This window comes from Chiroxiphia lanceolata, chromosome 27, assembly GCF_009829145.1.
Source record: "Chiroxiphia lanceolata isolate bChiLan1 chromosome 27, bChiLan1.pri, whole genome shotgun sequence".
In the NCBI taxonomy this organism is placed as follows: Eukaryota; Metazoa; Chordata; class Aves; order Passeriformes; family Pipridae; genus Chiroxiphia; species Chiroxiphia lanceolata.
This window is the reverse complement of record NC_045663.1, coordinates 2,445,373-2,459,576: the sequence shown is the minus strand read 5'-3', so window position 1 is coordinate 2,459,576 and position 14,204 is coordinate 2,445,373. Positions and strand designations below refer to the sequence as shown.

General features: G+C 67.2%; 1 protein-coding gene across 2 annotated transcripts; it reads right to left on the bottom strand.

The window, feature by feature from the left end:
- Window positions 1–1,169: 1,169 nt before the first annotated feature.
- FSD1 (fibronectin type III and SPRY domain containing 1) lies at window positions 1,170–13,306 on the bottom strand. Of its 2 annotated transcripts, none has more exons than XM_032712073.1 (13): window positions 13,222–13,306; window positions 12,113–12,220; window positions 10,895–11,026; window positions 10,686–10,787; window positions 9,598–9,620; window positions 8,362–8,483; window positions 6,498–6,707; window positions 5,390–5,488; window positions 5,148–5,307; window positions 4,985–5,064; window positions 2,648–2,899; window positions 1,379–1,467; window positions 1,170–1,292 (listed from the first exon to the last, which is right to left on the bottom strand). In XM_032712073.1, the coding sequence occupies exons 1-13, from the start codon at window positions 13,231–13,233 to the stop codon at window positions 1,188–1,190; spliced, it is 1,494 nt and encodes a 497-aa protein (XP_032567964.1). In that variant the 5' UTR covers window positions 13,234–13,306; the 3' UTR covers window positions 1,170–1,187. The 2 variants fall into 2 exon arrangements, with proteins under 2 accessions (XP_032567964.1, XP_032567965.1); XM_032712074.1 differs by having other exon boundaries at window positions 12,113–12,208; window positions 13,222–13,248.
- Window positions 13,307–14,204: the final 898 nt, after the last annotated feature.

Here is a 14,204-nt window from a genome sequence, read left to right as displayed (position 1 = left end):
GTCCTCTGGCCAGGACCCCCGGGACAGGGACCCCCGGGTGGGCTCTCCTGACCGGGACCCTCGAGATTCCCCCAGACCGGGACCCCCCGTGGGAACCCCCGTGTCTGGAGACACCCTCAGGCTGGACCTCCCCGGTTGGGCACCCCTGGGTGGGACCCCCATGTCTGGGACCCCCTCAGGGTGAGACCCCCAGGCCAAGAAGCTTTGGGTGGGACTGGAGGGGCTCTCCCAGGCTGGGACCTCTGGGACCCCCCAAGGTGAGACCCCAAGACTGGGACCCCAGAGACACCCCTGGGTCAGGACCCCCCCCAGGGTGGGCACCCCCAGGCTGAGACCTGGGTACTGGGGTGGCACCTCTGAGAGACCCCTGGGCCGGGACCCCCCCAAGGGTCTCCCTCTGTGCCCTCCCCAAGGCTGGGACCCCCAAGGTGGGACCCCCTGAGATCGGGGACCCCTCCCCAGGGCTGGCACCCCATAAGCACCCCTGGGCAAGGGTCCCCCGATGGTGGGCACCCCAAGGGTGGGCACCCCCAGGCTGGGACCTTTGGATGACACTGGGGGGGGAGGGTCCCCAGGGTGGGGGTGGGAGCCCGGCTGAGGGGCAGGGGGGTGGGATGGGGGGGCTGAGGCCTGACGTGCTCGTGTCTGTGGTGGGGGCACAGGGGGCACAGAGGAGCTGCTCAGGGCTGATGGTGCCAGTCTGGGGGGGGCACCGGCAGCCCCCCACGTTGTGCCAGCACCACTCAGGGCAGCAGTGCCCCTCCAGCCTCAGGCCCCCTCGGCAGGGCACCCCTTAGTGCTGGGGGGGTACCGGGGAGGGGCGACCCCCCCAGATATTTGGGGAGCACCGTGTAAAGAACCCTGTGCCCCACTCAGCCCCCTCATGTCTCCCGGTGCCCTAGGGGTGCCCTGGGCGTGCCCTGGGGGTGCCACCCCACCAGCCCCGCCCCGTGCCCCTCCCGTGCCCCCCACCCACGCCCAGGTCACTCCTACATCCCGATTTATTCCGGCCAAAGCAGCTCTCGGTGGCGGGGGTGGGGGGGCACAGAGTGGTGGGGAGGGGGGGGCTGGCACTGCCCTGCCAGGGCGGCGATCGGGGGGTGCCCGGGGGGGGTGTCAGGGGGGTACATTCAGTGCTCGTGCCCCCGGGGAGGGGGTGTGCCCGCGGTGGGAGGGGGCACGGCTCTCTAGGGCAGGCTGGAGCTGCTGGCAGTGCTGTTCCGCTTCTGCAGGCACCGCACGGCGCTGGGCACCTGCAGCCCCGAGGTCACCTGGAAGCTGCCACACCACACCTGAGGGCACAGGAGGGGCCGTGAGGGGCCGGGGCCGAGGCCCTGGCACCCCCCGGGGAGCGGCCCCGGCCCTGCCCACCCCGTACCATGAAGGCTGGCAGCACGGGCTGCGTGAACTTGGCCTTGAAGGTGTGGAGCAGCTGCTTGGTCCGGGCGTTGTAGAAGGAGAGGAAGCCTGTGGGGGCACAGGGGAGGGGCACAGGGTGGGCACGGGGTGGGCACAGAGCTTGCAGAGCCCTGGCACGGTGCCCATGGTGGTGGTTATGGCCACGGTGATGCCTGTGGGGCTGGCACTGCCCACAGTGGTGGTGATGGCAGCGGTGATGCCCGTGGGGCTGGCAGTGCCCATGGTGGTGGCGATGGCAGTGGTGATGCCCATGGGGCTGGCAGTGCCTGTGGTGGACATGCTGGCACCCACAGGACTGGCAATGACTGTCGTGGATGTGTCGGTGCCCACCGTGGTGGCAATGCCCGTGGTGGTCACACTGGTGGCCATGCTGGGCACTCTGGTGGCTACAGTGGTGGCACTGCCCATAGTGGACACACAGGTGGCCGTGGGGCTGGCACTGCCCATGGTGGGCATGTCAGTCTCATGGGGGTGGCCATGGCCCTGGTGAACACTTTGGTGCCCGTGGTGGACACGCTGGTGGCCATGGTGCTGGCAATGCCCACAGTGGACACTCTGGTGCCCATATTGGACATGCTGGTGCCCACGGTGCTGGCAATGCCCACGGTGCCCACACTGGTGGCCATGGTGGTGGCAATGCCCATGGTGATGGTACAATGCCCACGGTGGGCATGCTGTTAGCAATGGTGGTGGCCATGCCCACGGTTGTTGTGGCAATGCCCACAGTGATCACACTGGTTCCCATGGTGGTGGCAATGCCCACAGTGGTGGCAATGCCCACGGTGATCACACTGGTCCTCATGGTCATGGCAATGCCCATGGTGGACATGCTGTTAGCCATGGTGGTGGCAATGCCCACGGTGGTGGTGGCAATGCCCATAGTAGTTCCCATTGTGGTGGCAATGCCCATGGTGGTGGCAATGCCCATGGTGGACATGCTATTAGCCATGGTGGTGCCAATGCCCATGGTTGTTGTGGCAATGCCCACGGTGGTGGTGGCAATGCCCACAGTGGTGGCAATGCCCACAGTGATCACACTGATCCCAATTGTCATGGCAATGCCCACACTGGTTCCCAGGGGTTTGGCAATGCCCACGGTGATCACGCTGGTCCCCACGATCATGGCAACACCCACACTCATTCCCATGGTGGCAGTGGTGACACCCACAGCACTGGCACACCCCCATGCCCACCCCCAGCCCTGCCCTGTGCCCCCCAGCCCGCCCACCTTCGTGGAAGTTGCAGTAGACGCCGATGCAGTCGGGCACGGGCACGTCCAGCGCCTTGGCCTTGTTGGCATGCTTGGCACTGAAGCTGAGCTGCAGCCAGTTGTTGAGGTGGAGGCACCAGGAGGCCGAGGTCTTGCCCAGCTGGTCGAACTTGCCCAGGCTCCGATATGCCACCCCCACCCCGAAGGCTTTGCTGTCCCGGTCGTACCGAACCTCCCAGTAGTGCTCGTCCCCGTCGATCAGGGTGTCCCCTGTGGGTGGGCACAGCTCTGGCACATGGCCCCCACCCTGCCAGGGCCCTCTGGGTGCCCCATGGCCACTCGGATCACCCTCTGTGTGCCCCCTGCCCTCGGTGCCTGCAGGGGCTCTCCAGCACCCACGGGGTGCCCGGTCCCATCCTCAGCCCCAGTGGGTCCCTCTGGGTGCCCCGTGCCCACCTGCATCATCCCCTGTGCTCTGCCCCCTCAGTGCCCCCCTCATGGGGTGGCCCAGGGTCCCCCCCAGCACCCACAGGGTGCCCCATCCCATCCCCAGCCCCACCAGGGCCCTCTGTGCGCCCCATACCCACCTACAGCACCCGCTGTGCCCTCTGCCCTCTGTGGTTGCAGGGTCCGCCCCAGTACCCACAGGGTGCCCTGTCCCATCCTCAGCCCCAATGGGTCCCTCTGGGTGCCCTGGATGCCCCCTTGTGCCCCCTGCCCTCTGTGCCACCCTCCTCATCCACATCCCTGGGTGACTGTAGGGTCCCCCTCAGCACCCACTGCATGCCCTGGCCTGTCCCCCACCCCGCCAGGCCCCCTGCCCACCTGCATCACCCCCTGTGCCCTCTCCCCTCCATGCCCTGCTCCCAATTCACACCCCTGGGCATCTGCAGCCCCCCCTCTCAGCACCCAGGGGTGCCCCATCCCATCCTAAGCCCACCAGATCCCCCTGGGTGCCCCACACCCACCTCCCTCACCCCTGTGCCCTCTTCATATCTACAGGGTTACCCCAAACACCCACGGGGTGCCCTCTCATCACCTCCCCTCGGGCCCCCACCCCTACCTGCACCCCAGGGTCCCTGCAGGGTCCCCCCAGCACCCTCAGGGTCCCTGTAGGGCCTCCCCAGCACCCAGGGGTGCCCCATCCTGTCCCCAACCCCACCAAGTCCCTCTGGGTGCCCCACACCCACCTCCCTCACCCCTGTGCCCTGTTTCCTCTGTGCCCATGGGATCCCCTCAAATACCCATGGGGTGCCCTGTCATCACCTCTGTGCCCTCTCCCCTCAGTGCCCCCATCCCCCCCACACCCCAGGGTCCCTGCAGGGCCCTCCCAGCACCCAGGAGTGCCCCATCCTGTCCCCAACCCTGCCAGGTTCCTTTGGGTGCCCCACACCCACCTCCCTCACCCGTGTGCCCCATCCCCTCCATGTCTACAGGGTTACCCCAAACGCCCTGTCATCACCTCCCCTTGATGCCCCCATCCCTACCTGCACCCCAGGGTCCCTGCAGGGACCCCCAGCACCCATGGGGTCCTTCATCCCACCCCCAGCCCACCAGGTCCCTCTGGGTGCCCCACATCCACCTCCCTCACCACTGTGCCCTGTTCCCTCTGTGCCCGTGGGATCCCCTCAAATACCCACAGGGTGCCCTGTGGCACCTCTGTACCCTCACCCCTCAGTGCCCCCATCCCCCCCACACCCCAGGGTCCCTGCAGGGTCCCCCCAGCACCCCCAGGGTCCCCTGTAGGGCCCCCCCAGCACCCAGGGGTGCCCCATCCTGTCCCCAAATCCACCAGGTCCCTCTGGGTGCCCCACACCCACCTCCCTCACCCCTGTGCCCCGTTCCCTCTGTGCCCACAGCATCCCCCCAAACACCCATGGGGTGCCCTGTCATCACCTCCCCTTGGTGCCCACCCCCCCAGGGTCCCTGCAGGGCCCCCCCAGCACCCAGGAGTGCCCCATCCTGTCCCCAAACCCACCAGGTCCCTCTGGGTGCCCCATCCCCTCCATGTCTACAGGGTTACCCCAAACACCCTGTCACCACCTCCCCTCGGTGCCCCCACCCCTACCCACACCCCAGAGTCCCTGTAAGGCCCCTCCAGCACCCAGGGGTGCCCCATCCCATCCCCAAACCCACCAGGTCCCTCTGGGTGCCCCACACCCCCCTTCCTCACCCCTGTGCCCTGTTCCCTCTGTGCCCGCGGGATCCCCTCAAATACCTACGGGGTGCCCTCTCATCACCTCCCCTCGGTGCCCCCACCCCTACCTGCACCCCAAGGTCCCTGTAGAGCCCCCCCCAGCACTCCCAGGTCCCTGCAGGGCCCCCCCAGGTACCCCCAGGGTGCCCCCCTCTCACCCAGCACCGTGTAGGACTCGGCGGTGAAGCGGTCGCGGCCCCCCCGGCCCAGGGACATCCTTTTGGGCGACTGCACCACCCTGGCACGGACAGAGGGGCAGGGTTGGCACCGCCCAGGAAGGGGACACAGCTCCAGGGTGACCCTGGGGGGGGTTGGCACTACCTGGCAGGGGAGTTGGCGGGCGAGGCCGTCCTGCCCTTGCCGTCCTTCTCGCGCGCCTTCACGTCCTGCACCTTCCCGCCCGTCGCGTCCCACTCCACGCTCAGCTCCTCCACCCGCAGGTTCTGGTGGCACGTGCTGGCATCCAGCTTGAACGTGAACGCTGGCAACACCCGCTGTGAGCGCCCCCTGAGCCCGGGGTGGCACGGGGGGACTCCTGCCAACCACCCCAGCCCGGTACCCACCTCTGGTCTCCAGCGTGACCGGCTCCGAGAACTCGCCCGCCACGGCCTTGTTACACGCCCGCACCCGAAAGTTCATGTACTTCATGTCAAACCTCAGCCCTGTGGGCACAGCGGGCTCACAGAGAGGGGCACAGGGTGGGCACTGCCACCCCCCTGTCCCCTGAGCAGCCTGGCACTGCCACCCAGCCCCTGTGCCTGAAAATTCATCTGCTTCATGTCAAAACTCAGGCCTGCGGGCAAAACAGGGTCATGGGATGGGTATTGCCAACCCCATGTCCCCTGCAGAGCCTGGCACTGCCACCCAGCCCCTGTGCCTGAAAATTCATCTGCTTCATGTCAAACCTTGGCCCTGCGGGCACAGCGGGGTCACAGGGTGGGCACTGCCATCCCCATGTCCCCTGCACAGCCTGGCACTGCCACCCAGCCCCTGGTACAGCCCCAGTGCCCAAAAATTCATGTACTTCGTGTCAAACCTCAGTCCTGCGGGCACAGCGGGGTCACAGGGTGGGCACTGCCACCCCCATGTCCCCTGCACAGCCTGGCACTGCCACCCAGCCCCTGTGCCCGAAAATCGATGTACTTCATGTCAAACTTCAACCCTGGCAGCTGTCCTGGTTGTGGGCACAGCAGGGTCATAGAGAGGGGCACAGGGTGGGCACTGCCACCCCCATGTCCCCTACAGAGCCTGGCACTGCCATCCAGCCCTGCTGCCTGAAAATTCATGTGCTTCATGTTAAACCTTGGCCCTGTGGGCACAGCAGGGTCACAGAGTAGGGTATGGCACAGGCACTGCCACCCCTGTGTCCCCTGCACAGCCTGGCACTGCCATCCAGCCCCTGGTACAGCCCCAATGCCTGAAAATTCATGTACATGTCAAACTGTGGGCTCAGTGGGGTCACAGAGAGGGGCACGGGGTGGGCACTGCCATCCACATGTCCCCTGCACAGCCTGGCACTGCCACCCAGCCCCTGTGCCCAAAAATTCATCTGCTTCATGTCAAACAGCTCTGTGGGCACAGCGAGGTCTCAGAGCAGGGCAGGGGGTGGGCACTGTCCCCTAGAGCCCCTGGCCCTGCCCCCCAGCCCCTGGCACAGCCCCGTGCCCTCACCAGACAGGGTGTACTCGGTGCCCTTGATGCCCTCGATGACCATCCAGGGCTGGTCCTCCTTGGCACGGGGGGGCCCCTCGAAGTTGGTCCTGCGATACTCCAGCACGTAGTGGTCGATCTTGCCGCCCTCCTCGGGCATCCTCCATGCCAGGCTCACGCAGTTATCGGCCACCAGCGACTCCGCCAGGTCGATCTCGGGCGCGCTGGGCACTGCCCGCGGGAGCAGCCGTGCCAGGGGACCCCCTCCCTCACACACGGGGGGGTCCCAGCACCCCCTGGGCATCCCCCGGGCACCCCCCGGGCTCCCAGAGCTCCCATGGGCTCGGCAACCCACAAACCCCTGGGGTGAGACCTGCAGGACCCCCGGGCACAGCACCCTGGGGACCCCACCCTGGCATTCCAGAGAGACCCTCAGCACCCACAGGATCCATGGGCACAGCACCCTGGGGACCCCACCCTGGCATTCCAGGGACCCCCAGAATGGCACCCACTGCACCCCATGGGCACAGCACCCTGGGGGCCTCACCCAGGGCATCCAGAGACCCCCAGCACCCACAGGATCCATGGGCACAGCACCCTGGGGACCCCACATGTTCCATTCCCGGGACCCCCAGCACTGTACCCACAGGACTCCTGGGCACAGCACTCCTGGGGACCCCACCCTGGCATTCCAGAGAGACCCTCAGCACCCACAGGATCCACGGGCACAGCACCCTGGGCACACCCACCCTGGGGCACTCTCTGCAACCCTGGGCACAGCACCCTGGAGACCCCACCCAGGGCATCCAGAGACCCCCAGCACCCACAGGATCCATGGGCACAGCACCCTGGGGACCCCACATGTGTCATTCCAGGGACCCCCAGCACTGTACCCACTGCACCCCATGGGCACAGCACCCTGGGGATCCCACATGTGCCATTCCAGGGACCCCCAGCACTGTACCCACAGGACCCCTGGGCACAGCACCCCTGGGGACTCCACCTGTGACACCCCAGAGACCCCCAGAATGGCACCCACTGCATCCCTGGCACAACAGCCTGGGCACCCCCACCTTGGGGCACCCACTGCACCCCTGAGCAGAGCACCCTGAGGATCCCACCCTGGCATTCCAGGGACACCCAGAATGGCACCCACTGCACCCCTGGGCACAGGACCCTGGGGATCCCACCCATGGCATTCCAGAGACCCCCAGTACCCACAGGATCCATGGGCACACTCACCCTGGGGTACCCACTGCACCCCTGAGCACAGCACCCTGGGGACCCCACCCTGGCATTCCAGAGACCCCTAGAATGGTACCCACTGCACCCCATGGGCACAACACCCTGGGGAACCCACCCTGGCATTCCAGAGACCTCCAGAATGGCACCCACTGCATCACATGAGCACAGCCCCTTGGGGACCCCATGTGTGGTATCCAGAGACCCCTAGAATGGCACCCACTGCATCCCTGGCACAACACCCTGAGGACCCCACCCATGGCATTCGAGGAACCCCCAGCATGGCACCCACTGCACCCCATGGGCACAGCACCCTGGGGACCCCACCTGTGACATCCCAGAGACCCCCAGAATGGCACCCATTGCACCCCTGAGCACAGCACCCTGGGGATCCCACCCAGGGCATCCAGGGACCCCCCAGTACAGCACCCACAGGACCCCTGGGCACAGCACCCAAACCCCCTCCTCCTTCCACCCCTGGCACCCTCCCACCCCTCTGGCTGAGGCACCACAGGGCACCCCAAGCCTGGCCCCCTCCCAGTTCCTCGCCCCCTAAACCCCGGCCCCCCACCCTCGTGCCACTGTCCTGCCAGGCGGGCACTGCCCTCCCCCGTGCCCCCTGTGCCCCCTGTGCCCCTGGTACCTGGCAGGAAGGTGAGGGCCTGGAGCAGGCGCCGTTCCTGGGCAAAATCCACCATCAGGTGGCTCATGTTGTCGCTCACCTTGGCCTTGAGCGAGAGGCGGAAGGCGGGTGCCATCGTCACGCTGTGCCAGGGACACGGGCACGGGGCTCAGCGGGGCCAGGGAGGGCACCCAGCCGGCCCTGAGCGCTGCCACCACCCCAAGGGAGGGTGGGGAGGGTGGGCTCGGCCACCCCAGCGCCCACCGGGCCACCCCAGCACCCAGGGGACCACCCTCTGTGGGGCTCTGGCTGTGGGAGAGGAGGTACCCAGGGACCCCCAGGATGGCACCCGCTGCACCCCTGGGCACAGCACCCTGGGGACCCCAGTTGTGGCATCCAGGGACCCTCAGCGCTGCACCCATAGATCCCATGGGCACAGCACCCTGGGGACCCAACCCTGGCATCCAGGGACTCCCAACACCCACAGGACCCCTGGGCACAGCACCTTGGGGACCCCACCCATGGCATCCACAGACCCCCAGGATGGCACCCGCTGGGCACAGCACCCTGGGGACCCCACCCTGTCATTCAAGGGACCCCCAGGATGGCCCCTGCTGCACCCCAGGGCACAGCACCTTTGGGACTCCACCCTGGCATTCCAGGGACCCCCAGAATGGCCCCTGATGCATCCCCAGGCACAGCACCCTGGGGATCCCACCCTGGCATTCCAGAGACCCCCAGCACCCACAGGATCTATGGGCACAGCACCCTGGGGACCCCACCCTGGCATCCAGGGACCCTCAGCACTGCACCCACAGCTCCCACAGGCTCAGCAATCCACAGACCCCCAGCGTGGGACCTGTAGGACCCCTGGGCACAGCACCCTGGGGACCCCACCCCTGGCATCCAGGGACCCCCAAGATGGCACCCACTGCACCCCCGGGCACAGCACCTTTGGGATCCCACCCATGGCATCCAGGGACCCCCAGAATGGCACCCCTGGGCACAGCACCCTGGAGACCCCATTTGTGGCATCCAGGGACCCCCAGGATGGCCCCCCAGAGGAGGAGAAGGTGGAGGATGAAGAGGTGGGGGGTTAGTGGGGTCGGGGGATCTCAGGGGGTCTCGGGGAGTCTCAGGGGGGTCTCAGAGGGTCTCGAGGGGAGTCTCGGGGGGGTCTCAGGGGGGTCTTAGAGGGTCTCAGGGGGGTCTCAGGGGGGTCTCGAGGGGTCTCAGGGGGTCTCGGGGGGGCCGTACCTATCCTTGATCTGTTTGGCCGCCTTGTGAGCGCAGAGGGAAGAGCAGGAGAGAAGAAGCAGGTGAGAACTGCAGAGCCAGGGAGGGGGGGCAGCATGCGGGACCCCCCGGGCACAGCAGCACACAGCGTGTCCCTGCATCCCACAGCGTGTCCCTGCATCCCACAGCATCCCACAGCATGTCCCTGCATCCCACAGCATGTCCCTGCATCCCACAGCATCCCACAGAGTCTCTGCATCCCACAGCATCCCAGAGCATCCCTGTATCCCACAGCATCCCACAGCATCCCGCAGCATCCCACAGCATCCCTATATCCCACAGCATCCAACAGAGTCCCTGCATCCCACAGCATGTCCCTGCAGCCCGTGGCACAGCATCCCACAGTATCCTACAGCATGTCCCTGCATCCCAGAGCATCCCACAGCATCCCTGTAGCCCACAGCATCCCACAGCACCCCTGCAGCCCATGGCACAGCATCCCACAGTATCCCACAGCACCCCTGTATCCCACAGCATCCCACAGCATCCCACAGCACAGCATTCCTATATCCCACAGCATCCCTGTATCCCATAGCACAGCAACCCTACATCCCATGGCACATAATCCCTGCATCCCACAGTGGAACCCCACGGTACAGCATCCCTGTATCCCACAGCATCCCTCTATCCCACAGTGGAACCCCATGGCACAGCACCCCTGCATCCCACAGCATCCCTGTATCCCAGAGCACAGCATCCCTGCATCCCATGGCCCAGCATCCCTGCATCCCAGAGCATCCCACAGCACAGCACCCCTGCACCCCCCCAGTGCCCCCCTGGCACACATCCCAGTGCCCCCCGTGTGTCCCTGCCAGGGCATCCTTTTGGGGTCCCCCGTGCTCCTCGTGCTCCCCCCCAGCCCCACAGCCAGCCCGGTACAGAGAGAAAGGGGGGTGCCCATCCCAGGGGGTGCCCATCCCAGGGGGTGCCCATCCCGGGGGGTGCCCATCCCGGGGGGTGCCCATCCCGGGGGGGGCATCAACCAGCCGGCACAGGGGGGGTGTCAGGACCCTGCCCAGCGCGGGGGGCAGCCGGGCAGGGCCCCCCACCTGGGAGAAGTCGTGGTGGTTGGCAGCGCCCAGGGCCTGGTTGGCCGCCTCCAGCAGCTCCTCCGAGCTCTCCAGGGCCTTGGAACACGCGGCGAGCTGGGCCTGGGAACGGGCAGGGAACAGGGAACAGGGAACAGGGAAGGGGTGGGAGGTGGGTGAGGGTGCCCACAGGGGGGGCACAGGGGGGCACGGGGGGGTGTGGTGCCCACCTGCAGCTCGTAGGTGCGGCTGGCGCGCTCCTGCTTGATCTTCATCACCATGTCCTCCTTGAGCTCGTCCAGCAGCGAGTACAGAGACTGGAACTCGGCCTCCAGGTCCTCCTGCGCCCGCGCCGAGTTGGCCTGGGCACAACCCACCCCCCCAGCCGGGGCATCAGCGAGGGGACACCCCACCCAGGGGGTACCCAGGGGGCACAGAGGTGCCATCTCCCACAGGGGACAGGGAAGTCCCATCCCATACCAGGGTGCCCACAGGGGACAGGGAGGTCCCAGCCGGGGGTCCCCAAGGGGCAGGGAGGTTCCACCCCACCCAGGGGGGTACCCAGGGGGCAGGGAGGTCCCATCCCATCCAGGGGGTGCCCAGGGGCACGGAGGTCCCATCCCATAGCGGGGGTCTACAGGGGACAGGGAGGTCCCATCCACGGGGGTACCCAAGGGACAGGGAGGTCCCATTCCACCCAGGGGGCAGGGAGGTCCCACCCCAGGGGGTCCCCAAGGGGCAGGGAGGTCCCACCCCCCCCGGGGGGTCCACAGGGGGCACAGAGGTGCCATCCCACCCAGAGGGGTACCCAGGGGAGAGGGAGGTCCCACCCAGGGGGTACCCAGGGGACAGGGAGGTGCCATCCCATACCAGGGTGGTCACAGGGGGCAGGGAGGTCCCACCCAGGGGTCCCCAAGGGGCAGGGAGGTCCCACCCCACCCAGAGGGTCCACAGGGGGCACAGAGGTGCCGTCCCACCCAGGGGGGTGCCCAGGGGGTACGGAGGTCCCATCTCAGCCATGGGGATACCCAGGGGACAGGGAAGGCCCATCCCATACCCGGGGGTCCACAGGGGGCAGGGAGGTCCCACCCAGGGGGGTACCCAGGGGACAGGGAGGTCCCATCCCACCCAAGGGGGCATCCAGGGGGCACGGAGGTTCCAACCACCCAGGAGGTGCCCAGGGGGCACAGAGGTGCCATCCCACCCAGGGGGTGCCCAGGGCACAGGGAGGTCCCAACCCGCCTTGAGGGGTATCCAGGGGGCATGAGTCCCACCCCAGGGCAACCCCAAAGGGCAGGGAGGGCCCATCCCACCCAGGGGGTCCCCAAGGGGCAGGGAGGTGCCATCCCAACTATAAGGTGCCCAGGGGGCAGGGAGATCCCAGCCAAGGGTCCCCAGGAGACAGGGAGGTCCTACCCCACCCGGGGGTCCCCTCCCTCCCCCGGTACCTCCACATTCTGGATCATCTGCTTGAGGGAGTAGATGAAGTTCTGGATCTCCTCATTCTTCACGGCGAGGGTGGTGATGATCTTCCGCAGAGACTCCTGCCCGGCACCCTGTGCCCGCAGTCAGCCCCCCGCGGGCACCCCCGGGCACCCCCCGGGCCCCCCCGAACCCTCCCGGGGCGCGTCCCCGTCCCCACCGGGCCCGGCCGTGCCAGGAGCGGGGACAGGGCCGGGAGCTCCGGGCTGGAGGAGCCGCATGACTTGGCAAGTGTGTGTGTGTGTGTGTGAGGGCAGCGAGGGGACAGTCCCGAGTCCCCCGTCCCTCCTGAGCCCCCTCCATCCCCCCTGAGCCCCCCATCTCTCCTGAGCCCCCCTGTCCCTCCTGAGCCCCCTCCGTCCCTCCTTTGCCATCCTCAACCCCTGTATCCCTCCATCCTCCGTCCCTCATCCCTCCTTCTCCATCCCTGTCCCTCCTTCCTCCATCCCCCCCTCCCTCCTTCCTTCCTTCCTTTCCCTCCTTCCCGTCTTCTCTCCTCCCTCCCTCCCTCTTTCCCTGTCCCTCCATCCCTCTGGCTTCCGTCCCTCTCCCATCCATCCCTCCATCCCCACTTCCTCCATCCCTCCTTCCTCCATCCCTCCGGCCCCTTTTCCTCCATCCTTCCGGCGCCTCTTCCTTCATTCCTCCTTCTTCATTTCCCTCCCTCCCCGCTTCCCTCCTTCCTCCACCCTTCCATCCCCTCTTCCTCCATCCCTTCTTCTTCATCCCTCCCTCCTTCCTTCCCTCCTTCCTGTCTTCTCCTTTTCCTCCCTTTTTTCCCCATCGCTCCATCCCCTCTTCCTCCATCCTTCCGGCGCCTCTTCCTTCATCCCTCCCTTTTCATTTCCCTGCCTCCCCACTCCCCTCCTTCCTCCCTCCACCTTTCCATCCCTCCCTCCCTCCCTCTCCATCCCTCCCTCCCTCCCTCCATCCTCCACCCCCCCTCCCGCTCCCTCCCCCATCCCTCCATCCCCTCTTCCTCCATCCCGCCGTCCCCTCCTCCTCCTCCTCCTCCCTGCCCTCCGGGTGCCCTCCGGGTGCCCCCCGGTGCCCCCCGGGCCCGGCCCGGCCCCACCTGGTCGCCCATACCGGGCCGGCCCCGCCGCCGCTCGGGCCCCGCCGACACCAACAAAGGGGGAGCGGCGCCCCCGCCCCGCCCCCGGACACGCCCCCGACAGGCCACGCCCACCGGACACGCCCACCGGGATGTGTGGGTGGGGTGTGGTTTATGTGTGGGCGTGTCTATAGTGGGTGTGGTCAGGGGCGTGATGGGAGTTGTAGTCCTGGGGGGACACCCGGGGTGGGGGGTCCGACAGGGAAAGGGGGGCGAGGGGGGGGACAGTGTCACATGGGGGGCAGAGAGGGGACAGTGTCACACTGAGGGGGGACAGTGTAGGGACAGTGTCACATGGGGGGACAGAGAGGGGACAGTGTCACACTGAGGGGGGACAGTGTAGGGACAGTGTCACACGGGGGGCAGAGCAGGGACAGTGTCACATGGGACACACAGTGTCCCAGTCCCGGACCCCCCGCCCTCCCCACTCCCCCGGGTGGCCGTGCTGGGCCTCCCCAGCCCTCCCGGGGACAGGAGGTGTGTCCCCCTCTTGGGGGACTCCGGAGGGGTCTCCAGGTGACACATCTCATGTGTGGGGTCAGACTGGAAAGGACACAGGACGGGTTGGGGGCCTGCAGAGGTACCACCTTGCTCCAAAGGGTGTCCCACAGCCCTCCCTGCCTGTCCCCACCCCTGGCCCCAGCCCTGGCCCTGTTCCAGGCCCCATTACTGTCCCCATCCTTGTCCAAATCCCTGTCCCCAAACCAGCCCTGTCCCCATCCTTGTCCCCATCCCTGTCTCTGTCTCCATCCCTTTCCTTGTTCCTGTCCCCATTCCTGTCCAATTCCCCATCCCTTCCCTGTCTCCATCCTTGTCCCCATCCCTCTCCCCATCCCTGTCTCCACCCCTATCTCTGTCTCCATCCCTTTCCTCATCCCTGTCCCCATTCCTGTCCAAATCCCTGTCCACAATCCCATTCCTGTTCAATTCCCCATCCCTCTCCC

Coding starts and splice junctions, on each gene's coding strand:
- FSD1 (XM_032712073.1), bottom strand. Junction 5,308..5,389: donor GGTCACGCTGGAGACCAGAG/GTGGGTACCGGG, acceptor GGGTGTTGCCAG/CGTTCACGTTCAAGCTGGAT. Junction 1,468..2,647: donor CTACTGCAACTTCCACGAAG/GTGGGCGGGCTG, acceptor GTGCCCCCACAG/GCTTCCTCTCCTTCTACAAC.